The 27,186-nt window shown below is 39.4% G+C and overlaps 1 protein-coding gene across 1 annotated transcript in view; it reads left to right on the top strand.

Annotated features, from left to right (window-relative positions):
- Positions 1-22,186, top strand: part of kmt5b (lysine methyltransferase 5B) — an 82,118-nt gene extending 59,932 nt beyond the window's left edge. Inside the window, exons 8-11 of the mRNA XM_039738926.1 lie at positions 8,265-8,284; positions 8,375-8,511; positions 13,305-13,507; positions 19,919-22,186. Of these exons, the coding sequence (XP_039594860.1) occupies positions 8,265-8,284; positions 8,375-8,511; positions 13,305-13,507; positions 19,919-21,360 (1,802 nt within the window). The 3' untranslated portion in view covers positions 21,361-22,186. The remainder of the gene's footprint in view (positions 1-8,264; positions 8,285-8,374; positions 8,512-13,304; positions 13,508-19,918) is intronic.
- Positions 22,187-27,186: the final 5,000 nt, after the last annotated feature.

Raw genomic sequence — 27,186 nt, 5'->3', positions numbered from 1 at the left:
GAGTTGAAAACGGAACTAACTGGTGAGGTTGAATTGGTGGGTTTTTGAAGTGAGGTAATTATGACTGGAACCAGAAGTGACATCATTGGGCTCGTGACCGGGAGTGGCATCATCAGGTATTGACTGGAAGAGATGTCAATGTATAAATATATATAATATATGTACACATACACACAATCACAAGCCAAAACATTTTGACCTACCTGCTTAATATGCTGTTATGAGGTGGAGCCGCCATAAATCTGAATTGTTCCAACACATCTCGCAGATGCTTGATTGGATTGAGATCTAGGGAATTTAGAGGCCAGGGCAACACCTTGAGCTCTTCATCATGTTCTTCAAACTATTACGAAATGGTTTGTGCTTTGTGACAGGGCTCATTATCTTGCTGACAGATGCCACTTCCACTGGGGAAACGCTGTTGCCATGAAGATTGTGCCTAGTCTGCAGCAAAGTTTAGGTACATGATATGCATCAAATTAAGATCCACATGAATGCCTGTATCCAGGTTTTCTCAGCAGAACATTGCCCAAAGCATCACACTCCTTCCACCAGTGTATTGTCTTCCCACAGTACATGCTTTTGCTTTCTCTCTCTTTTGTAAATGATATACATGTACCCGGCCATCCATGTGATGCAACAGAAAATGGGATTCATCAAAATTCTTCTCTCGATCCAAGTTCAGGTTCTGACGCTTGTAGGAACTTTTGATGGTGGACAGGGTTTAGCATGGAGCTGCGGGTTGTAGCTATGCAGTCCCATATGCAGCAGGGTTTCATGCACCGTGTGCCCTGACACATTATTCTTATAACCATCAAAAATATCTTTGCCTCAGTAACCCTACTTGTTGGTTCGTACCAGATGGGATAGCATTCACTGATTCTTGGCTTCCCAATAACTTGTCAGTTATTCGCGTGTGAATAAATCTAAAAACCATTGTGAGTTGTTTATTGCCTAGGGTTAGATTTAATGTATCATTATTTATTTAATCCGAATTTACAATCAAAAGCCATGTGTGGGAAAAGTAAGTACACCTTGTACTGATCTGTATCAGTTACATACACTATATTTCCAAAAGTATGTGGATACCCCTCTAAGTCGTAAAGTTCAGGTGTTTCATCCTCACCTATTGTTAACAGGGGCATAAAAGCAAGACTGTAGCCTTGCAATCTCCATTGACAGACATTGGCAGTATAATGGGTGGGTCATAATGAAGAGCTCAGTGGCTTTTAACGTGACACTGTTATAGGGTGACACTTTTGCCACAAGTCAGTACTTGACATTTCTGCTCTGCTAAATCTGTTCTGCTCTAGTGTATGCTCTGTTTGTCAAGTTTAGCGTCAAGGGGCAACGGCAGATCATCCACAAAGTAGTAGACCATACAAATACATAGAGCGGGCCCTGCAGAATACTAAATCACATAGCACATAAAAATGGCCTCTCTTCTGTTTCAGCACTCACAACAGAGTTCCAAACTGCCTGGAAGCAACATCAGCACCAAAACTGTGCGCTGGGAGCTTCATGAAATGGTCTTCAGTGGGTGAACAGCTGCACACAAGCCTAAAATTACTATATTCTCACTGCCAAGCATCACCTGGAGTGGTGTAAAGCACGTCACCATTAGACTCTGGAGCAGTGGAAACATGTTCTCTGCAGTGATGAATCATGCTTCTCTATCTGGCACCCTGATGACAACGAATCTTGGGTTTGGTGGATGCCATGTAAACTCTACTTTCCAGAGAGCATAGTGCTTATTGTAAAGTTTGAAGGAGGAGGGATAATGGTCTTGGGCTGTTTTTATGGGTTTGGGATAGGCCTATTGGTTCCAGTTAAGGGTACAGTTAATTCTAAAGTGTGCAAAGACATTTTAGACAATTGTGCACATCTAGTTTAGTAGCAACAGCTTTGGGAAGACCCTTTTTTTGTTCCAATATTACAATGCCCCTGTGCACAAAGCCAGGTCCATAAAGCCAAGGGTTCACAAGTTTGGTGTAGAGGAACTCAAGAGTCCAGACTTTAATCCTAATTAAAACCTTTTGGATGATATGGAGCACTGATTGCAAGTCGCTTTTTCTTGTCCAATATCCATACCTGGCTGCCAAAATTTTCTTTTGGTTTACTGGGCACACATTTCCCACAGACACACTCCAAATTCTTGTGAAAAGCCTTTACAGAAGAGTGGAGGCTATTATAGCTGCAAAGTTGGGGTTGGAGTGGGAGATGGACTCCATATTAGTGGCCAAGATTTTGGAATGGGATATCTAACAAGCTGTCATATAGGTGTGATGGTCAGGTGTCCACACGTTTGGCTATATGGTGAAGGTTTATGAAACCAGGTGCTGAAAATCAAGGACAGTTGATTAACTGATGGTCGTAAAGTGTTAACGCTGTTCTGGAAGAGCAGAACCTCCAGCAGTTTGTCCTTTGTCCTTGACATGACTTGAAACCCTGCACAGTAGTCTCAGAGGAGCAATCATGTCTGATTATTAGTCAGGTAGGGTTCAGAGAATAATTTCCAGAGTGTATAATATTGCAGTGAAAAGGGGTAGTTATACATGGTGAACATTCAGAAGGTGGTTGCCAGCTTTCCCAGCTGTATGTGCACTTGCAGATTCACCCGCTAAATGACTTAGAATATATAATGCCGATGTAACATTTTCACCATGCAAAATCTGTTTATCTGGACATGTAAGAGAAACAATACTAGTTAATTCAGCAAATGTAAAAGAAAGAATAGAAAAGAACCTAAGTACTTTACATGGGTGTAATCACCAGACCAGAAGATGGGTAGTTCCAGTTACTCACAGGTTTACAAATTCGAAATATGTGTTGAAGAAATGAAGACAAGTCAGATGAACTCAGAAGTTTACATACACTTAGGGTGAATTCTTTAAAATTCACTTTATAACCCCTCTACAGATTTTATACTAACAAACTATAATTCCGGCATATTGTTTAAGACATCTGCTTTGTACAGGGCAAAAGTAAGTTTTTCCAACAATGTTCACAGACAAATGATTTCACTTTTTACCGGCTATATCACAATTCCAGTGGGTCTCACATTTACATACACTTTTTTAACTTTACCTTTAAACCGCTTGTGAAATTCCAGTAAATGATGTCAAGCCTTTAGGCAATTAGACAATTTGCTTCTTATTGCCAGTTTGATTAATTGGAGTCAACATGTGGATGAATGTCAAGGCCTACCATCAAACTTGCCGCCTCTATGCTTGACATAATCGGAAAATCTAAAGAAATCAGCCAAAACCTCTGAAAAAAATTTGTGGACCACAAATCTGGTTTAAACTTGGTAACTATTTCTAAACGCCTGAAGGTTCTGTACAAACAGTAATAAGCAAGTATAAACACCGTGGGACTGCCTAGCCATCATACTGCTCAGGAAGGAGATGCATTGTGTCTCCTAGAGAAGAAAGTAGTTTGGCACGAAAAATGCAAATCAATCCCAGAACAACAGCAAGGGACCTTGTGAAGATGCTGGAGGACACAGGTAGGCAAGTATCGATATCCTTAGTCAAAAGAGTCTGACATTGACATAACCTGAAAGCTGCTCAGCAAGGAAGAAGCCACTGCTCCAAAGCCACCATCAAAAAGCCAGACTGCAGTTTGCAGTGGAACATGGGAGGACAAAAATGAAATGTCCTCTGGTCTGATGAATCCAAGATCGAACTGTTTGACCATTATGGACATCGTTCTGTTTGGAGGAAAAAGGGAGAGGCTTGTAAGCCAAAGAACACCATCTCAGTAGTCCAGCATGAGGGTGGGAGCGTCATGTGGTTTTTGGGTTGGTGGTTACTTTACTGTAGGAGGGACTGGTGCACTTCACAAAAGAGCATCATGAGGAAGGAAAATTATTTAGACCTACTGCAGCAAGATCTCAAGAGTTCAGCAAGAAAGCTGAATCTCAGTCGCATATGGGTGTTCTAAATGGACAATGACCCCCAAACATCCCTTCAAAGCTGTCACAAAGTGGCTTAAGGACAACAAGGTTAAGGTACCGGAGTGGCCAACACAAAGCCCTGACCTCAATCCGATTGCAAATTGGTGGGCATAACTAAAACAACATGCTTGAGCAATGAGACGTACAAACCAAAATTCCAGCAACTTGTTTTTTAAGATGTTCGTGGAAGGCTATCCAAAATGTTTGGCTCAAGTTAAACAATTTAAAGGCAGTGCTGCCAAATATTTAAAAAGTGTATGTAAACTTGTGATCCACTGGAATATTGATATAGTCAGTAAAAAGTGAAATACTCTTGAGGTCTGTGAACATAGTTGGAAAAAATTACTTTTGCGTTGCACAAAGTAGACGTCTTAAACAATATGCTAGTTTATAGTATGTTGGTATCAAATCTGTGGAGGGGTTATAAAGTGTGTTTTGAAAGAATTCTCTTGAAGTGTAAGTAAACTTCGGACTTCAGCGTATGATTTTATAGAAAGTGCGGGTATATTGGGTTCTTAAAGTCACTTAAATATTTGTTGAGTTTTTCTATGAAGTAGCTGTCTCATGGAAATGATATCTGAAATGAAAGGCTGAATGGTATACATTCAAAGCTGAAATGTTATTTAATAGCTTAAAAGAGGAACTTGAAATATTTGTGTTCTCATAACCCAGACAGTCTTCACGACATAAAAGGAGAGGAAATGAAGTCAGGGTAGATTGTAATTTAGCACATTATGTGAGGTATAGTTAATCAGAAATTGTACATGGCTGGCAGATCCTTTAACATTTCCCAAGATTGGGATGCTGCATAATGAGTTGTTAGTTTAATTATTTTTATAGCAGTTTGTTTTATATATGTTTACTTTGTATAGCGCTGGATAAAATACAACTAATTTACAGTAATTCTGTTTAAAATTTGGATAATTTTATTCAGTTTCACCTCAATAACCCATTAAGACATACACTGTGTGCACAATTATTAGGTGAGTATTTTGACCATATCATAATTTTCATGCATATATTCCATCTCCAAGCTGTATAAACTTGAATGCTTATTTGATTTAAGCATATCAGGTGATGTGTATTTGTGTAATGAGGGAGGGTGCGGCCTAAGGAGACCAACACCCTATATCAAGGTGTGCATAATTATTAGTTTCTTTTCTCTAGGCAAAATGGGCCAAAAAAGAGATTTAACTGACTCTGAAAAGTCAAAAATTGTAAAAAGTCTTTCAGAGGGATGTAGCACTCTCCTAACTGCTAAGATATTGTGGCGTGATCATAGAACCATCAAGCGTTTTGTTGCAAATAGTCAACAGGGTCACAAGAAACGCAAATTAACTGCCACAGATTTGAGAAGAATCAAACGTGAAGCAACCAGGAACCTGTTATCCTCTAGTGCTGCCATATTCCAGAACTGCAACCTACCTGTAGTGCCTAGAAGTACAAGGTGTTCAGTGCTTAGAGACATGGCCAAGGTGAGGAAAGCTGAAACCCGACCACCACTGAACAAGATACATAAACTGAAATGTCAAGACTGGGCCAAGGAGTATTTGAAGACCTATTTTTCAAAGGTTTTATGGACTGATGAGATGAGAGTGACACTTGATGGACCAGATGGATGGGCCTGTGGCTGGATCAGTAACAGGCACAGAGCTCCACTTCGACTCAGACGGCAGCAAGGTGGAGGTGGGGTACTGGTATGGGCTGGTATTATTAAAGATGAGCTAGTTGGACCTTTTCGGGTTAAGGATGGACTCAAGTTCAACTCCCAAACTTACTGCCAGTTTTTAGACACTTCAAGCAATGGTAGAGGGAAAAAGTCAGCATCTTTCAAGAGGACCATGATTTTTATGCAGGACAGTGCTCCATCACATGCATCAAAGTACTCCACTGTGTGGCTAGCCAGTAATGGCCTTAAAGATGACAGAATAATGACATGGCCCCCTTCCTCATCTGACCTAAACCCTATTTAGAACTTGTGGGCCCTTCTTAAACGGGAGATTTACAGGGAAGGAAAACCGTACACCTCTGTGAATAGTGTCTGGGAGGCTGTGGTTGAAGGTACACAAAAAAGTTGTCAACAGATCAAGAAACTGACAGACTCCATGAATGGAAGGTTTATTGCTGTTGTTCAAAAGAAGGGTGGCTATATTGGACACTGATTTTTATTTATTTATTTTTTTTCTCCCATGTCAGAAATGTTGATTTGGAAGTTATGTGTTGTTTGTTTATTATTCTCACTTTAACAGATGAAAATAAACGAGGGAGTTCGGGGAAAATGTAAGTTTTTGATTTAGTTGCATAATAATTCTGCACACTAATAGTTGCCTAATAATTGTGCACACACGTGTATTCCCCTGATAATGTTCACACTCACATTTCCTTTGCATAACATTCAGGTTTCAGGTTTATTTAATATTTTGGATTGACCGATGGCACTGTATTTGTTTCATATTAAAATTAATCCCAAAAATACAACTTGCCTAATTGTGCACACAGTGTATGCTGGTCATATTATTAAACATGTCTGCTTAATGAACTATTGTGGATATACACCAAGTTTAGAAATTCTTAAACAAATCCTTCATCTGTTTGAAGTACTTGCATTATATCAAGTAAAAGATACTTGACAGTTTAAAAAAATGAAAAATGAAAATTAAAGAGCAATCATTATTTATTTTATTTAGCACTTCACAAAGTCATTTAAAATGGCTAAGAAATTTTATGCAAGTGTAGTAAAAATAACAAAATATTTACAACAGAAAAGTGTGTTATGTATGAGTAGTACGAGGAGACCATGCAATGAAACCTGATTTAAGAGAAAGAAGAAAGGAAGTTGAGAGCAAGAGAAGAATATAAGGGGGTCTTGTGCTCAGAATGAAAACAGCATGCCGGAGGAGCTTGATGAAAGGAACCAGAATAGAAGAGGAATTGCATACATAGCTAGTAGTCAAAAATGTTAACACAAAATAAGCAAGTGACAAATGCAGAAACATGGTGGGAAATGTTTAGTACACACAGCCACACTTGCTGATACATTTAATTTCTTTTTAGGAATTATCCACAAACTTGTGACATTATTGAATCATCCACAAGTGTCTGTTATATCTTTATACAACAAACTCGCACACTATAAAAGTCCTGTGGAAAAGCTAAATGGCATCACTGAAGAGGCAAAATATTTTTTAGGCCTCTAAAATGGCTGAGTTCATTAAAACTAATATGAGAAATAGATTTAGGACTCGAAGAAAAAAAAACAACACTTGAAAGACCAAAAAAAGCCAAAAAAATTAGCATTGAGAAAAACAAAAATGACACAAATCCTAACAAGTAATCAGTTCTAACATCCCCAAACAGGTACCAGGTGAAAATTCCCAGCTTCAAACTCCAAGTCTCACTCCACCTTGTCAGGGATCCACAAAGTGCAAGAAACTAGAAGGCAAAGAACCGTATTTTGTGGTTCTAGAATTGGAAGTAAGGGGTCATTTATCCTTTTGAATCCATTTGACCAATTATTAATGTTAAAATGAAGTCCAGTGCTGAGAGTAGAATTGAGAACTTGCAGTAGTAAAGGGTATATAAAAGGTGCAAAGAAAATAGAGACATGAAATAAATGACTAAGTAGCATAATAGAGAGTTGAACTTTTAGGGATCTTCAAATTTCAGCTTAATGTTGTTGAATGACTGACAACGTTGGGCTGAATAACCCATTTCCATCAAGATTATTCTAATGTTAATACTACAAGTTTCAGTTACCACAATTTTATTTTTTTAAGGTACAGAACAGATTTCATTTTTCTCCACAAAAAAGGCAACTCAAACAAGAGTAAAAGAATGTGACATGGGCTTGGACATGGGAGTTTTTGGATTGATTTTACATGTGAGAGACTTTGAAGAGCATCATTAAATTATGCTTAAGCTTAATGCAAACAATGAATGTTAAGATACTGATGATATATCCTGCTGAACTTCAATTTGACATTGGATCGTTTTGTGCCCACAATGCTTAGATGCATGATTCAGTAGTAAAAGTTTCTTTTGCAGGCAAAAAATGCCCTCTCTTGCTTCCAAAATATCGCAGCCATACTATTGATGTCAGCATGATGTCATTCACTTCTTCATGCTGGCCCAGCATTTCCGTTTCTCTCCAGGTGTTGAAAACCAGTTGTGTGCAAATGTGGTGTATGTAATTATGCAAATGACTTGACCTACAAAAAACAATCTGAATTGTGTTCTTATTTATGTAATGTAAATATTTCTACAAAAGGTTTTTGGCTAAGACTTTTTTTTTTGTCTCTTTTTTCAGACTGCAGGCCAAACTGTAAGGTAAATTTATATTTCTTATCTTTTGTCGGTATGCTATATGTTGCCTAATAGACTGCAGCCTACTTTTTCTTTTCTTTTTTTTTTTATTAGTTTGTTTCCACTGGTCGAGACACCGCCTGTGTGAAGGTTCTAAGGGATATTGAACCTGGGGAAGAAATTTCATGTTACTATGGGGATGGCTTCTTTGGGGAGAACAATGAATTCTGTGAGTGCTACACTTGTGAAAGGTAAGACATGTTTGACGGTTTGTTTAACTGATATCCCTGTAAGCATTCAGTCATAATGTGCAAGAATCTTGTCCATTTCTCACCAGTGACTACAGCAACCCAGAGCAATTCACTTAACTTGTCAGTTAATCAGTATAACTTTGTGATTTGAAGTAGCTTTGGATAAAAAACAATTATCTAAATGAATAAATTGTGAAGTGCTGTTTGGTGCACATGTTTTAATCTTCTCTGGCATGATTACTGTCTAGGTTAAACAAGTGTAACAAAGGCGCTATATATGTGCCGACCCGACACAGACTGACACTGGAGGCACGTATAAAAGTATGTTTTCTTCTCCGTGCCCCACAGGCAGTACACAGTCCCAAAAGCACCAACCAAAATCAAAACACACACTACTCTTCGTACCACCACTCCTCCCGGCAAGCGTTGTCCTCCTCCTCCCGACTCAGGCTGCTGGCCCCTTTTATAGTTCACCCGGAAGTGCTTCAGGTGATTGACCACCTGCCTCCGATTGCACCTTTGGGTGTGGCTGATCTACAGCCCAGATGGGCCCAGGAACCCCTGCAGCGCTTCCTGGTGGCCACCCCGGATCCCAACAGGGCTGTGGAGAACACCATCTCCCTTGGAGCCCTGTGGGTATCTGAGGCACCACAGTCACCCAGGGGGGCTGTCACCAAGTGGCCCAGGGCAGGTACTGTGCAGCCCATGCTTGCTCCCCTGGCACATACACAGAAGGGGCTTCCCAGCTGGGCATGGGCCCCGGCCATCCATCACACAACTCACCTTTTCACAAACCACGGTTGAAAGGGGTTGCAGACGTTTTTTTTTAAACTCTGAATTTCATTATAAATGAGAGAAAAGAGGTTAATTCAGTACTCCAAGTATTGTTACAGTGCATTTAGTAAGTATTCAGAACCATTCATGTTGCAGCCTTGTGAGAAAATTTCACCACATCAAGCAATGCTCGATACAGCAGACAAACAGGATTTTAGAAATTTTCTGCAAATTTATTAAGAATAAAAAACTGAAATTTCACATTAATGCAGGTATTCTGGCAACTTACTTAGTACTTAGTTGAAGCACCTTTTGGCAGTAATTCCAGCCTGGTGTCGTCTTTGGGCTGATGCAACAGGATTTGCACACCTGAATCTGAGGGTCTTCTTCCATTTTTCCTTGTTGATCCTCTCAAGCTCAGTCAGGTTGAATGGAAAACAATGGTGAACAACAATTTTCAGGTCTCCCTAGAGATCTTCGATTGGGTTCAAGCACTGGCCTGATGTGTCCTGATGGTATTTTTGTGTTCAGCAATCAATGTCTGATACTGCAATAAGTTCTACCTTTGTGTATTAGTGGACATGGATATACTTTATTTTTTGTTTTGTTTTTATGAAAACAAACACCCTTGGGTGCTGCAATTAGATTTAGGTTTAACTGTTTTAGGGCTAATTTTTTTTTTGTTTCTTTTCTCCCCAGGGCTGAATATTTTTCCAAAAACGAACTTTTTTAAAAAAAAAAAAGAACACAAAGCAATTGTTTAACATATCAAATCAGCAAAAAATATTTACTTTTGACAAATGTTACTGTCTTGCATGTTGTATGAGCCTGCATACTATATGATTTCACATACATACGCTGAACGCGGCTCAGATAATAAAACTGACAAAAAAAAAAAAAACACAAAGCTAACCTTTACAAGTATCATAAATTACACCGGCTGTTACAGACTCAAATGAAATGTTAGTCTTACTATTTTAGAATAAAAACAAAGAGCATTTTACTTCTTAAATCGGAGTGGTGCAGGATCGAACTCACGACCTTTTGATTCCCAGTCGGTAGCTGATTCTATTGCGCCACAGAGGCAGTCGTAATAAACGGGTGTCAATGTCGCATGTTAAGGCCGCTTTTTGTTTCTGCAGTTATATTTTTGAATAAAAGTGCAATTGTTGTGTTATATTTGTACCTTTTGTGAAAGTATTTCTTTGATATTTGGACTTCAGGCTTCATACATTATATAGTTTATGCCTACATTTTGTCATCTACTACTAGAATATAAAAAACGTTTGTTTTAACAATGTGTTTACACAGATTACTGTAGAAACGGAAACAGACATGAAATGCGAGTGTTCCAAACAACGAGCTATTATTTCCACTCTAAAACGCCACTTCACTCCCAGAAAATCAATCAAGGCATGAGCTGGGAAGAAGTTTGTGCACGTTCTAAGTCGGTGGGGGGATGGAATAGCCGGCTGCTTGCAGCCTGAGTTTATCAGCACATTTAGAGGACAAAAGACGCTGGCTGAGGGGTGTGAAGGGATTTAATAAGCGATTTAAGGTGGGACGGATTTATGAGGTTTTTTCGTAGGCTCTGGTAATTCTAGCGTTAAGAACACGAGGATAAATATTACCTGGTCCTGGTGATTTTGTTTGATTTCATCTTATTTAATCTGAGCAGCACTTCTCACTCTACAATTTCCAAATCCCTCAGTACCTTCTTAGTAGTCGCGTTTACCTCTGGGAGGTTATCCACTTGCTAACTTGTAAACACCTCAGAAAAATGTAAGTTTAGGGCATCCACTGTTTCGTTGTCTGTATCTTTTAATTCCCCTTTACTATTCCTGATGAACTTGACCTCCTCCTTAACTGTTCTTTTACTACTAAAATACTGAAAGAATCTCTTAGGGTCTTCTTTCGCCTTATCTGCTCTATTCCTCTCCCAACTGTCTTTTAGCCTCTCTGATATCCTTCTTAATGGTGTCATGTTCTGATACGCTCTGCGATTCACTTTGCAGTCATTAGTCTTATACAGTATGCCTTATACAGCAATTTTTTCCTTTGCAACTTCTTTTTTAAATCTTTATTAATCCACCGTGGAGTTTTTTTTAGTTTCCTATTAATTCCAAATGTAGGTCTGTATCTGTCCTGCATTACATGTAAAACATTTTTAAACCTATTACACTGCTCCTTGACTGTCTCCACATTTAAAAGCTTATCCCAGTATATCCTCCTTAGACTTTGTCGCATCTGCTCAAAATTAGCCCTACCAAAGTTCAGCTTAACAATTTTAGTCTTTGCATCTGTACTCTTACAAAATACTGAGAATTGTATTACATTTTGGTCGCGTGACCCTAGTGGTCCAATCACCTCAACACCCTCAATTCTATGCTGATTATTACAGAATACTAAATCCAGTCAGGCTTCACCCCGTGTTGGTGCTTTAACATGCTGTGTTAAAAAACAGTCACCGACTACTTCTAAAAACTCCTGCTCTTGTGTTTCTCTATCTCCAAGGTTATCCCAGTTAATATTTGGATAATTAAAGTCCCCCATGACTATAATATCCCCCTGTAAACTTGCCTTTTTGATATTACTAAAAAGATGTGTGTTGAAATTACTGTCTGAATTGGGTGGTCTATAACACACTCCTAAAATAAGACCTCTTTTCCGAATATTTTCCAGGTGAAGCCACACGTCCTCACTAAGATGGGGCTTATCATCCATCTGAAGATGACTTACATTTAAATCCTGTTTGGCATAAACAGCAACCCCACCTCCTTTTCTGTTCTGTCTATCATTCCTAAAAAATGTGTATCCCTCTATGTTACACTCATCCCCATCTTTGTTATTTAGCCAGCTTTATGTTATTGCTATAATATCATAATTATGCTCTGCTACATACAACTCCAACTCACTTACCTTATTTTTGATAATTCTAGCATTAAGGCAAGCTATTTTTAATGTGTTACTCCTTCTACATTTACGTGTTTGCTTAGAATTTACATTACTATGCATTTTTATTTCTACACCATTGTTTGTTCCATGTATAGATCTAAATCTGGCCTGTCCTAAACTCCCTGCCCCCCCATTCCCCATTTTAAACAATCCTCGATTAGCCTACACATACCTCGACTAGCGTACACATAAATACACATTTTGTTCACCTGCGGGACCTTCTATTGATAGGTGTGTGCCTATCCTAATCGTGGCCAATCAATTGAATTGATCACAGGTTGACCCCAGATAAATCAATGAACATAAATAGAATGGGATGCACCTGAGGCTGAACAAAGGGTCTAAATGCTTGTGTCAATGTCGTATGTCTTTTTTTTTTTTTGCTAGCTTTGCATAACTTTCTAAAATCTTGATTTTACTTTGACATTCTAGGGTTTTAAGTATTACTTGCTGAGAGGAAAAAACGAATAAACAATTTTAGCGCAATGCTGCAAAATAACAAAATGTGAAAAAAGGAGTCTGAATATTTGGTGGATGTGCTGTAATTAAAAGCAATTCAGTGCAGTAAGGTAACCCCCATACTAGGGAGGCTTTGATGGATCAGCTGCTGATCTAAATTGGCTGATTTTTCACAAAAAAAAAAAAAACCACTCAATCGGTGATCGGTAAATTAACTGCATCAGTGCACAGTGAATGTCAAAAATGACACATTTCTGGGGCATCAACCAGCCCTTTACTGCCTTTGCAAGAGGATGTGTGTGGTTATTGTTTGTTTTTTGGTAGACTTTGTACATCATACAGGGCATGTGTAATTTATAATACATTTCTTAAAAACATTTGTCAGTTTGTTTTGCGTAATAGTAGGAAAGAAATGTGTGTTACAAATGTTCGGTGCAAAAACAACAAGTTTTTGTTTTTTTTTTCTTCATTGGCTCCAGAAAAGTTGCACTTAGAGATATATGGAATGTTTTTGAATATTGATATTAAACATGCATTGTGTAATGAGCTTATTTTTCTGTCATATTCATTTCAACTTTTTTTTTTTTCTTTCCCCAACCCACCAGACGTGGCACAGGTGCTTTTAAATCTAAAGCTGGACTCCCAGTACCTGCTCCCTTAATAAATAGCAAATACGGTCTGAGAGAAACAGACAAACGCTTGAACAGACTTAAGAAGCTGGGAGAAAGCAGTAAGAACTCGGACAACCAGTCAGTCACATCCCACACTGATGCAGATAACACTCAGGAAAAATCCAATGCACATTCATGTAAGTATTTAAATAGGTGTGCCAGGGCTTGTCCAAAAAGAAATAGAAGTGGCACAAAAGTATCAGTCAACTTATTTGGCATGACATCCAAGTTAATTAGCAGATTTTCTTTTCTGTAACTAACATACTCGAGCTGAATCTACAGTGCTTTCTGGAAACTAATTCTGTCAGTCTACTGTTGGTGCATTCAATTAATTTCTTATTTTATTGATTTTTTTAGGGGTATTTGCCCCTATGATTTATCATATATTTGAATTATGTATCACGCATTATAGCCCTGCTAGAAAGATGAAACTTTAAGAAGCGCCTTGAGCATGGAAAACATGCTTTATAAGTATAATGTATTATTTATTAATACAGAAAAGAGAAATGAATATGTATTGGCAGCATAAATCTTTTTACTTCCCAGAAAACAGGAAATATGGATATATGGTGTTTCATATAACCTTGTCATACAGTGCAAAGACATCCACTTTATTCTGCTTACATGGTCTCCTGCATAGCTTTCTGTCATAAAGTTAGAATCGTAGCTGACTTCTTGTCGAACTAGCACTCCGTTTGCTAATGGATAAATAAATCAATGAGTGGCACATTTGTTGGCCTATAACACAGTCGTTCCTCTCCAGCTTTTTCTCAAGATGATAGTCATGGATATCGAACTGTTCTTGTGCTATCAGGTCTTATTTCTGAGATGAAATAGGCAGTGAAGCTGAAGGACACCACCTCTGAATCGCTCTCCCTCTGTATAGTGTCTTTTTCTTTTGCTCTTTGTATTCAAATGACTGCTTTTACATAAAATGTTCTGTAAGAATAGTCAAATTGGCTGATAATGGTGATGATGAGGGCGAGTACAGGAATGAAGTTGTAGAACTGTCCAGATGGCAGAGCTCAAATAATCTGTTATTAAATATGAAGAAAGTAAAAGAATTGGTTGTTCAATTATAGTGAGAGCAAGGGATCATTCTTACCTTTATATGTTAAAATGAATTATTATTTATACAGTATGTTTGTAGACCAGATTTACAGTCCCTGACAAAAGTCTTGTCGCTTGTGTACAAATTGACCTGAAGTGCCGCTAAAATATATTTCTAATCAAAATTTTGTTACAAGAAATGGGTCATTTTAATCCCATCAGCTTTTGTAATAATGTTTCAGTGCAAAAACGAAACTGACAAAAAGTATTCTAATATTCACAGCTTGGTAAAGCCCATTGAGTCAATTTTTGGCAAGACGTAAGTGTTGTCGCCTTGTCATAAGCTTCACCTGTGACTAATAATGGATCAATTAGGTCTCAGGTGTGTATAAAAAGAAGCCCAGTACACTAGACCTTCACATCAACTGCAGCTAGACCTCTGCAAACATGCCTAAGATTCACCCTGAGACTAAAGTGTTGATTATCAAGAGGCTGAAGACCAAATCCACTGCTGATGTAGCAAACACCTTCAATGTGTCTCAGCGTCAAGTTTAGAGGATAAAAAAAAGATTTGAAGAGACTGGTGACGTTTTTGACAAGCCCAGGTCAGGAAGACCCCCGCAAGACAACTGCCCGAGAGGACCGTTTGTTGGCTCGAAAATCCAAGGCCATCCCATTTTCCACTGTAGCAGAGCTCCATGAGACCCGGTCACCTGAAGTCCCTGTGTCAACCAGAATAGTTTGTCGGATTCTGTCTCGAAATGGCCTCCATGGTCGAATCAGTGCCCATAAGCCAGCACTAAACAAAAGACAATTGAAAAACCGTGTGGCATTTGCCAAGGCCCACAGCCTGCTAAAAGGATGGACCGCTGGGAAAGTGGCAGAAGGTGGATTTTTCAGATGAATCCTTTGTTGAATTACACCACAGTCACCGCAAATATTGCAGGAGACCTACTGGAACCCGCATGGAGCCAAGATTTACCCAGAAAACAGTGAAGTTTGGTGGAGGCAAAGTCTGGGGTTACATCCAGTATGGGGGTATGCGAGGGATCTGCAGGGTGGAAGGCAACATCAATAGTCTAAAATACCAAGAAATCTTAGCTACCTCTTATATTCCCAACCATAAAAAAGGCCAAATTCTGCAGCAGGATGGTGCTCGATCGCATACTTCCATCTCCACATCAAAGTTCCTTAAAACAAGAAGATCAAGATGCTCCAGGATTGGCCAGCCCAGTCACCAGACATGAACATCATTGAGCATATGTAGGGTAGGATGAAAGAGGAAGCATGGAAGACTAAACCAAAGAATATTGATGAACTCTGGGAGGCATGCAATACTGTTTTCTTTGCTATTCCTGATGACTTCATCAATAAATTGTATGAATCCTTGCCAAATCGCATGGATGCTGTCCTTCAAGCTCATGGAAGTCATACAAGATATTAAATTTGGATCTCACAGCACCACTACTTAATTTGCTGACATATTTTTGGATTTGAAGTAAAGTTGTTCATTTTCTGTATAGGCGACCAAAACTTTTGTCTTGCCCAAATTTGACCTTTCTGTCTTGATTAATTGATTAAAAAAAGAAATCTTTTTTCAGAGAAACTAATTTATTTCAGTGCATTTAACATCATTTGGGAGGGCTTTAGCTTTTCATTTGAGCTATTTCTAACACCAGTTGATTAATTAAAAGTCAGGTTAATAGCAGGAGTTTCTACAAAATAGAGACGCGACAAGACTTTTGTCAGGGACTGTACATATAGAAAAAGTTTTAACTTCCTGGGTGACACCATTATTGAAACTCTCGTCCAACATGGGAGGTTTACACATCTGTTATGGTCAAGTGAACTCACAAGAGAGGTGGAGTTCAGAGTGTCATAGGGGACAGCCAGTTTCTATTGATTCACTGTTGAAAGTATTTTGACCTCCTCCTTCAAAATATGATAATAAGGAGGACATCTCCGTTAACATCTCTGAAGGGAAGCAGCTGAAGACAGTAATTTGCACTGCTTCTAAAATGATTTGTTGTTGCCTTCCCACCGTGCCTATGTAATTATCTGTTCACCCTTTTGCCATTTTGTACACCATTCATTTAGTTCAATCCGCAGCAGTACTGCCAGGTTTCGTAACAATACTTGACCACAAGATGTGAGAGTCACGAACTTAACGTCTAGCCCTTAAGAGTCCTGTGCCAATTTGATGAATGTAAATGTTATATCCAGTCTTTGGATTACTGTTTTTTGTGTCGTCTTTACCAAATTAGTTTCATGTACCTGACATTGTTGTTTTAAAACAGTAAGTAAAAAGTTGTTTTATGCCAGCAGTGTATTTCTAGTTCTAGTACAACAGTTTTAACCCTTAAACCGCGGGAACTGGCTAAAGTCAGTTTCCAGTGCAATTCGGAAGCATGCCGGAGCCGAGTATATTCGGCGACGTAAATTCATTGAATGCTGCAACCGGCTATAGTCGTGTCTCAGTTCAATTTGCCAGCACGCAGGGGCCGAGTATATTCAGCAACGGACATTTATTGACCTCCACAACCGGCTATAGTCGTTTTCCAAAACAATTTACCAGCACGCTGGAGCTGATCAGTCAGTGCCATATATTCATTGAGCCGCCAGCTCATGACCGCTGCCGGCCCCGGCAGAACTGCAGCATCACTGTCCTTGGGATTCATCTGCTGTGCTAGACTGGCCTGCAAGCATCAGCACTTACCTCTGTGTGCTTGCGTGCGGCCAGTTCAAGCGCAGTTGGCTCAGTGATTTACTGAATTTCATAAATGCCGTCAGTTGCACCTTGTACATATAATAATAGATTGTAGCAGTAGTGTTTTTTTTTTTTTTAATAGTTTTTTATTGGCAATGTGTAAAATGATCAGTGATGCAGTAATTGTGATGCTCTTTACACATTCAAATGTCACATTTTCTTTGTGAATTGTGACGTTTACTTAAAAAGTGCAGCAAAAAAGCATTTGGTGTCCAGGGGTGCATTAACCCCCAAGTATGTGGCAGTTTAAGGGTTTAAAGGGTAATATAATCGTAACAACATAAAAAGAACAAACATCTCTCCTGGAATGATGTAGCAGAATCTATGGTATCGGTCAGACTCATTGTTTAATAAAAGTGTAAAAAAAAAAAAAAAGAAACCCGTCAAGTTATCCCCATTTTCCCCCATTTTGCGCATTCCTTTGTGTGAAGATGTTTATCTTTTTAGTATGGCTTAGCTTAACAAAACATGTATACCTATCTCTGCTTCCCTGTGACTAATTCATTTGTAGGTAGGTGAAATGCAGAAATTTCTGATATTTTGTCTTACAATTGTATAAATGAAATGGAAACTGTGTGTGATGCAACAGTACTTTTAAGGCCTTATAATTAGCCTAAAGAAAAAACAACACTTTTACAGAGAAATTTCCTATCGTTTTTCTGACACAATTCAAGAGGTAAAGACAAAAAAGAAGAGTAGGACTGAGAAATTAATTGTAAGTAATAAGCCAAAGCAAAGGCTTGGAACCAGAAAATCAACACCATCAAATGCCAGTTTGGGGAAATAACAAAAATTAAAATTCAGAGGGAGTGACAGATTCACAATGTCAAAGAAAACATAATAAATGCAAGCACTGGTGTTTTAAGTATCCCGAGTTTCTGCCTATATTTAAATAGAGCGCAACATGGGTTTACATACAGTTGTGGTGCATGGCATAAAATAATGCGACTTTCCTTGGACACTCATTAGCATTTCCAACCTCACATCGTGGCAATGGCCAATCAAAACGGCATTGAGGAAGTACACTACAATTGAAGCATTGGGAAGATAATTCCCTTAACCTCCAAACATAGAAAGGTTCAGAAAATACACTGAAATGTATTAAAAAATATATATAAAGTGACTGAATCTTAATGATGGTTTTCTTTGTTTCCCATATGGAAAGATGCAAGCAGATATCTTCAATAATCTAGATTCTACAGAGCAAACTAAACTTTAGAAAATTGCATGAGAGCAAATGCTAATAAAAAACAGAAGCAACACAAACCACTGTGCAAAATGACCAAGTAACACTGTTGGTTGAGTGACTTTGTAGGAGAAAAGCAAAGCTTCAAATAAATGGCATCTGGCTGTCTTGTACAGTTGGGACAATTGGAAGTGGCTGGACTCTGCTTCTGTCTGTGCCTTTCTCAAAGTGAGCTTTACAGCCTTAATGCACACACAGGATGAGTAAAGTGCTGAACAGCACAAACCCAGTTACAACAGTGATATCTTTGTGGCACAACCATTTTTGACAACTTAAAAGAAAAGCAGTGATATTGTTAGTATCAATAAAGTTTATATGTTATAAAAAGAAAAACTGAGTTAGTGTGCCATTCCGGTTTGCTAATTTCCAGAGAGCTCAGTTGCTGCACACTGCCAATACCACTTTTTTACGTTTGCCAGCTGCTATATCTCCTACTTGTAGATTGCAATTTGACATTTAGCATCCATCATTCAGCCTGCTGTTTAACCCGAGGAGCTTGATTATAGTGGTGCCATTAAAGTTTGTGATTCAACTTAAGTGAAATTCATTAAAGATCTGTTAGCTTTTATGTATCGATTGAAGTCTTGATCTTAGGGAATTGGGACTTTCTAAATGTGTATGTTATTCCTCCAGGTGCTATTGGCTTCCCCCTAAAATCTGTGTCTTTTGGTTGCCTATCCTAGTTCTTGGTCAAAAGATTGTGTCACATCTCTGTTTGTAGGCTGATTACAATTTTTGTCAGTCTGAGGGCATATTGCAAATATTTCTGGGCAGTCAGAGGCTAAATTGCCAACCAGCCACAACCAAACCAAGGATTGTTTACAAGGCACTAGTCATTAGCCTGTGGCAGTCTCAAGTACTATAAATGACCAAAGTTGTTTGTTTCCTGAGAGTGTGTGCTTGGTGGAGATAATCAGCATTAGTTTCATGTATTTGTTAGATGCTAGCTAGTTATGGTCTTGAATCCAAAGTACTCTATTCTGAATTCTCAAAGCATCCAAGAGTTGGTATTAAGTCGGCATACAACATCTTGGATATCATCAAGAAGTCTCATTTAAAGTTTTTCTTTGTCCCTCATTGGGGTAAAGTCTGGATATCTCCACCTATACTCATCAGCTTTTACTGATGAACACCATCTACTGACTCCATAGCATCCTGGTGCAGCTCCTGCTCAGCCCAGAGTTGCAGGACACTGCAGAAAGCAGTAAAGCCAGCACAGAATATCACTGACAAACGGCGCCTTCATATTATTAACATACACTGCCTTAGAAGAACCAACAGTATAGCCCAAAAAAAAAACAAACTCAGCCTTTTACCTTAATAGTGTAAATTAGGATTTGCACAACCAAATACACTGACATTTTGTATTCACAGATCATAAAGCTACTCTGTAGCCAGTCATATGTATTGCTGTTCTGAGATTAATGTTACAATTGGTATAAATAAGTAAAAGTTGTGTTTTTTTTTTTTTCCTTATTTTTCCAGCTGCAAAAAAGAAGTCTTTAGTGAGCATGAAGAAGTTCAGCAAAAGCAGAACGAGGCAGTCTATATCAAGGACCTCCAGTTCTACCTCATCTTCTAAACAAAGTCATATAAATAATTCCAGGGTACCAAAGAGATTAAAATCCAAGCCTACAAAGCCTTTGCTGTCAAAACTTCGGTTAAGAAGTCAAAGTCGCAGACCAGAGCCGAAAACATCTTCCAGAAAACTTGATGTGGAGAGTTTGGTTCTTAAGGAGCCTAAAGTTGTTCTTTTCAAAGTCAAAAAAGACAGAGAGGGATCGGGACCAGGCAGGATGGAAAGTTCAAGCGGGTGCTTGACGAGGCATGCTGCAAAAGAAAATAAACCCAACTCTGTGAAAGGTGCTACTGTGTATGATGGAACTTTATCTTGCACTTACAGTACTAGGAGGTCTTCAAGAACTAGAGTTACTCCCAGGACCTCCCACACAAAGCTTGAGCCAAATAACTTAGACCGTCTTAATGACCATGATTTGATAGTCAAGAATGAGGAACCTTTGAACTTTGAAGAGCACATGTGCAGGGTGCAAGAAATGAACCTGCATAACTCTTTGCCTCAGCTGGAGAACTGCCAGGGAAATGGAGTCTGTTTACGGAGGAGGAGACTGCAACGGATAAAAACTGAAAGATCTGTTCAACAGGATAAGGGTACTTGTCCCGAGAAGTGTATTCCGGAGACAGTGCCTGACTTAATTAGCCCACCATGTGCAAGTGACATCAACAGCTGTGGGAAAATGCTGTTGAATCTGCCCAGTAGGCATCAGGATTGTAATGGGGCCCCCAATGGTGGAACAATAATCACTGTTGACAAAAATAAGGAGGGATACCGGACAATTGGCAAAGGGAAGAAGAAACGAAGAATCACACGCTACGATGCACAGTTAATTCTTGAAAACAGCTCTGGTATTCCTAAGCTGACTTTACGAAGGCGCCGCGATAGTAGCAGCAGCAAAACCAACGACCCAGAAGCCGACGTGGTCAAATCTTCAAAAATTAGCATCAAATTTAGTAAGGATCATGAAAAAGACAAAAGCAGTTCATATGTAGCAAAAATTAACAATGGTTTTAACACTGGAGCCAGCAGCAACCCGACCAAATTTAAAATCCATTTAAAACGAGAGGAGGACGAGAGACGAGGCTCTCAGCTCCATGCTGAGGAGGTTGCCGAAATCGGCGTGTCCTTGGACAAGCGAGGGGAAAAGTTTGACCATGCAGGCCATGGAGAGGCAAATGCAGGGGACAATTTTTCCTCAGCAGAGGACGAGGACGAAGATGAGGAATTTGACGATGACTTCATTCCCCTTCCTCCAGCAAAACGTCTGAGACTCATTGTTGGGAAAGATTCTATAGATATTGACATTTCCTCTCGACGGAGAGAAGATCAGTCTTTGAGACTAAATGCTTAAGACCTAACGCTCTTTATAATTTGTGTACATAAAAGAGAATTCTCCAATCAGCTGTTTGTTGATAAGAATTGAAAAGAAAATCAACAAAAAGACTTTCCTGTAAATTTTAGTGATGGCACTTGTTTATTCATTATCAACATAAATATTGTAGAAAGTGTACAGTATATTAACTCTTCCTATGTCTGATCTGTGCAGATTTTTATTGTACTTTTTAATAGCCTTATTATGTGCAATTCTCAATTCTTTCGGGAGCCCTGGCTCTGTTGTAGAATAAAGGCTAAAACAGAAATATCCAGTAATCCATTTCTAGTTAAAACAGTGGAGACCCAAGGATGTTGTGACCCCAGAACATGAGAACTGACCACAAGGCCTCAGTTTCTTGTTACAGCGGCAAGTGCAGTTTACTTATTCTTTTGTTTTATTTAATTTTTTTATTTTTTAACACGTGCTCATATCACCAGCAACAGACTGCAGCTCCGCTTTCAGCTACTTGGCTAAATGTTTTGCCCCTTGAGTCTGTCCACTTGACACTGTATGCTGTCTCAAATGTACTGTTTGTGGTCTTTGTTAGTAGCCAGCTATTGGTTGGGATTCCAATTGAATTATTTAAAAAAATATATATATAAATATATATATATTTGTGAATAGTTTGCTGACATTTTTAGAGCATTATGTGTGAAAGGGTAGCCGTATACAGAATAAAGACAAAAAAAAAAAAAAAGTACAGGCAATGCCAGTGTTGCCCACCTTGTAAATCATGTGAACACCTTGTACTTATTTAACAGTTTTGAATACTTGAAGGAGATAAAAACTTTCTTTGCAAGAACACCATGTCTCTCTCTCTCTCTTTTTTATTTTTTTTTTACCTCCCACACCCCTAATTTAGTTTCTACGATGTTTTTTATGGGTTTAGAGCGTCCTCGCTGTTACGTCGACACGCGTATGCAGAAATTCTTATTTGCTTGCACTCCTCGATGTGCATCCCGTCGGAATACGTTTGTAAGAACCTAACAGTATAATTAGGGTTGCTGTGCAATTTTTAAAAATTAAATTGATGCTTTTTAAGACCTCAACAAAAAGAAAAATACATTTATAATTTGTATTATCTGAAGTAGCCTCCATTGCCTGGGTATATTTTTATAATTGGTTTAATGTAAGAAAATACGTGTTTTTTTTTTTTATATATATATATAAATGTTGACCTTTTTGTCATTGCTGGCTGTCCCATCTTCCATCTACACTACCCCTCCATTAATGTTAGTGCTGTCATTAACTGCTGCTATCATAAAGCCCAAATTGTACAATGTGAAACATTTTGTGGAAAGAATGCCTAGCAGACATCACACAATCTGTGACTGGGCCAGAATTTGAAGCTTGCGATTCAGTGCCACCCCTCATTCAAGTCATCACCTTCAGTATGCCTCACAAACCTAAAGCAGGTTTGCCAGATCTCATAACATTAGAACACCCTGGACGAGAACAGGCCATTCAGCCCAATGAAGCCCACCAGTCTTCTTCACTTGATTCTTCTAAAATAACATCAGGTTGATTTTTGCAAATCCCTAAAATCCCACTGTCTACTTATTATTCCGTGTGTGTGTTATATGTGTTGCAGTCTTCTTCCTCTTCATCTTTTCCCATTTGTGTGTGTGGTCAATGTGCCTGACCCCAGCCTTCTCCATTTAGCTTGGTCCTTCACATCATCTACTTTATCCATCTATCTCTTTGTTGGCATTTCTCGTCTTCTCTTCCCCTGACTTCCATTCCCATCACTCTTTTGCCCCCACATTCTCTCCTCACCACATGCACATACCACTTAAGTCAACTTTCCTGACTTTTTTTTAGTGATCTCTCCCACTTCTGTTGTACCTCTGATTGTCTCGTTTCTTATTCTGCCCTTTTTTTGGTAACTCCACACATTCATCTCAACATTCTCATTTCTGACACATCCAACTTTGTCTCCTGCGCTCCCTTTACGAAGCCATGGTCTCGGCTCCATACATCTTTGCTGATCATACAACCGTCTTGAAAACCTCACCTTTAATCTTCACCTTAATTCTTAAATCACAAGACACTCCTGATACCTTCTTCCCTTTGTTTTATCCACACTGCACTCTTTGCATCTAATTCTCCATGTCTGGCTAACACTGATCCTAGATCTTGAAATGTATCCACTCTCTTCGAAAGCTCCCCCCTGCAAGTTAACTTCTGAATCCTGGTCATCATTACACCTCATATTTTCTGTCGTCTTTTCCCTTTTTATCTTCAATCCTCAGTCTTCCAAAACCCTTTTCCATTATTCCAGCTTCCTTTCCCCTTCCTCTTTTCTGGTGCTACACAACAGAATGTCGTTCCTTACAAAGCCTGCAGCAAGGACATTGGCCTTTAATCCCACAAGTCAACTCATGTACAACCAGACCAAAGAGGTACAGACTTGAAGAAGACCCCTGGTGCAGACCTCTTCTGACTGGACGGTCTTGTCTGTTACCCCAACCTCAGGTCCTACATTCATATCCTGGACAATCCTCTCCTATGTCTCTTCTCCTCCTTTCACTCTCTTGCACTTCCAGACCTCCATCATACTCCTTCTCCAAATCCATGCATGCCTCATGCAGACCTCTTCTTCTCAATGATTCTTTATGAGCTGGTCAGTGCAAAGATGGCATCAGCTGTTCCTCGTCCTGGCATAAGACTTGGGAATGAAAACTCAGAAGACAGTTAATCTAATTTTAATAATAATCTTATTGCAGAATCTCCACATGTGCATTGCCATGTATTGGATTTGGCCTTGGCAGTTAGAGGTTAAGTTTATTTTCCAAGTTGAAGTTATTTCTTCACAATCACACTGTATATGAATTGACATTTTATTTATAAATTCTTAAAATATGTTGTCTGTTCTCTGTTTACTTGTCCCCTGAGGGAAATTTTAACTTTATAGAAACTCTTGAAATAAATACCGTATATACTCGCGTATACGTCAGGTCTTGAAACCAGAAAAATCGATCGTAATAATAAATAATAATTCTTTGCATTTATATTGCGCTTTTCTCACAACTCAAAATGCTCAGCAATTGCAGGTTAAGGGTCCAACAGCACAGAGTCCCTATTGGCATTTACGGGATTCGAACTGGCAACCTTCCGATTGCCAGTGCAGATCCCTAGCCTCGGAGCCACCATTCCGCCTCGTAAAATCAGACGACTTATGCGCCCGTTCAAAAATACGCCAGTTATTTTTAGTTATTTTTTACATCTTCTTGCCTCCTCCAGTCTCGCCCCAGTTTCTCAGACACATTGAATTTTGCTGCAGCAGCGCATTTACCAATTTCTATCGCCACTTGAACGACTTTTAATTTAAAACCAGCTTCATATTTTCTTCTGATCGAACGCTCCATCGTAGATAAGGGATACTCTTACGATAAAGGTGTGTGAGATCCGAAAAACACAAAACAGTGCAAACGTCACTTCGGAATAGCTCGGGTATTACCGTGTGGTCATGTAGGCACAATACATAGAATAAAAAAGGCAGTGTGCTCCGTGGTTCCTCTCTCAGGTGGGAGTTAGTGTATCGTAATCTCTTGGACCAATAGCTTGAGTTTTCCACATTCGACTTATACGACTGGCATTGTTAAAAACGAGAAATTATATGGCAAAATTAAGCCCCAACTTATCTGCGGGAGAATTTAAGCGTGAGGAAATACAGTATTTAAAATTGGTAGGTTCTCAAAAAAAAAAAAAAAGGAGTGTCTGGCATTTATAAAATGAGCCAAAAGACCTAATGCTGCTGGGGGTGTAAGGTCATCGCAGAACGAGAGAAATTTGCCAAGATGATGTGCAGACCAGATTTTCTCCTAAAATGTCTGAATCTCAATAATACTTTACTTAATTTTTTAACTTTCTGGTTGTTAGCCCTAAGTCTGACTCGGTCTCGGAATTCTATGTAAATACGGTGAAGCCTGAGTCGGACTCGAGATGACGTGTAATGATCCGCTTTACAGCCTGACTAAGTTTCAGGACAGTATTCTGATGCTATCTAGTGGATGAAACCGCAGGATCCTGCAAAAAAAAAAAAAAAGACTATTTCTACGTGTACCGACACTTTATGGTAACTCATCAATATTCATGAATGGAGTGGAGCCTTCAACCAAAACCGAAATGGCAGATGTAAAGACATAAAGACTTATTTAGAACAAACTGAAACTGAACCATTGCTTGAATTTGAGCGATCGTGATAACCGGTTATCCGACGTTGATGCGGACAGTAAAACGGAGATCTGTTCGGTAGATTCCAACCTGCCAAGTTGCAGTGATGATCGTGTTTAGTGTCGACTTCATACTACTGCTGACAATTCTGCACCTCATCATTGCCCATTTACAGGTAACCCCAATCTAAAGATGTCTGTTGTTGATCACAATCATCAGGACTGTATAGGGTTTGTTACGGGAGTCGACTTTTGTCGAAATCCCCAGGTGAAGGCGGATGTTGAGTTACCGGTACAGGGCACCCATCATTTGTGCGCGTCAATGAAATCTGATGCTACGTTATAGATCGACCTTTTTTTGCTTGTGGGTGGTTAGCTTTGTTGGTTCGTCTTCGAGTGAGTTGCGTAGAGTAAATGACATCTAAAATGGGATCAGCATGTGGCGAGAGAGCAAAGCAAATACGGCTAGCAAAATACTCTGCTGATGGCGTTTTGCATATTATTGCTGAATTGGACTCTTGACTTATCAGACTCTGATTTTGATACAAGTGAGGTTGAAATCGAAAACGTGAAAAGTGCACGAGCTGATCAGGTCCCGGCTGATCATAGTGATGAAGATGTTCGTGTAGCTGATGAGTGGATGACAACGGTTGCCTGGGTACAAATCTGACAAAACCCGTATTTGGCTGCCTCAAGTGTTACCATACAAGACTTTGCTCTGGAATACGTATATATGTAATTTACATACTACTACATAAAACACAGTGACATTTGTCATAAATAAATATTTTTCGGCAAAAATATTCAGTTTTGGGTAAAAAAGGAAAAAAAAAATGCAAGTACCCCTCAGAGTGTTATTTGTTGCAACGATCCGTTACTCTGAGCTGTGTAGGGAAAGTCGCAGCAGCAAACCGTTGGCTTGTCAGAGTTGCTGGCGGATGACAATGTGGGTGTTTCTCAATTTCCTGATACTGCAGGGCATTGTGGGTACACCAGCGCAGTGACGATGCTGGTCCACAAATTACTCGTTGCAGACGCCCATTTTCGGTGAAATCATGAGTGTGTGTCGTCGTCTACTCGTTCTCAAATTCCTGCGTTTCGCAAATAACGATGACGATGAAGCCAATCATCACGCTCCGAAACTGTGGGATGTGTATCAGGCGATCATTAGAAATGTGCAGAAGGTGGATGTTCTCGATTGTGACGTGAGTATCGATGAAAGGCTGAAGGGTTACAAGGGAAGGGCAGCACATCACATCCAACTGGGTGTACAGTTCAGTTCTACATGCTGTGCGACGCACAAACTCTGAGGACATCTGGAACTCAATTCTCCACACTAGTAGAGGAACCGAGTGGGATGGCAGGTACAGTCACTGCATCACCTATGCTGTCACTAGCGGACCCTTTGATTATAACGATGGGTGGGTTCTGTACCTCAGCAGAACCGCTTGAGATTTTACTTCAAAGAACAACTGACGATTATAGCAACGAATGGCCGAACCGCCGTGATACGCCTGGTATGTGTGAACACATCAAGAAGCAGCGCATGTTGCAAAAAGGCAAAGTGAATGTGGTCAACTGGAGGACAGGAAAGACGTCCGCCCCCTGAGCTCTGCTGACAATGCAG

The sequence above is a fragment of the Polypterus senegalus genome, chromosome 1, assembly GCF_016835505.1.
Source record: "Polypterus senegalus isolate Bchr_013 chromosome 1, ASM1683550v1, whole genome shotgun sequence".
NCBI lineage: Eukaryota > Metazoa > Chordata > Cladistia > Polypteriformes > Polypteridae > Polypterus > Polypterus senegalus.
The sequence above is the reverse complement of the archived record's forward strand: the minus strand, read 5'-3'. Positions and strand labels throughout refer to the sequence as shown.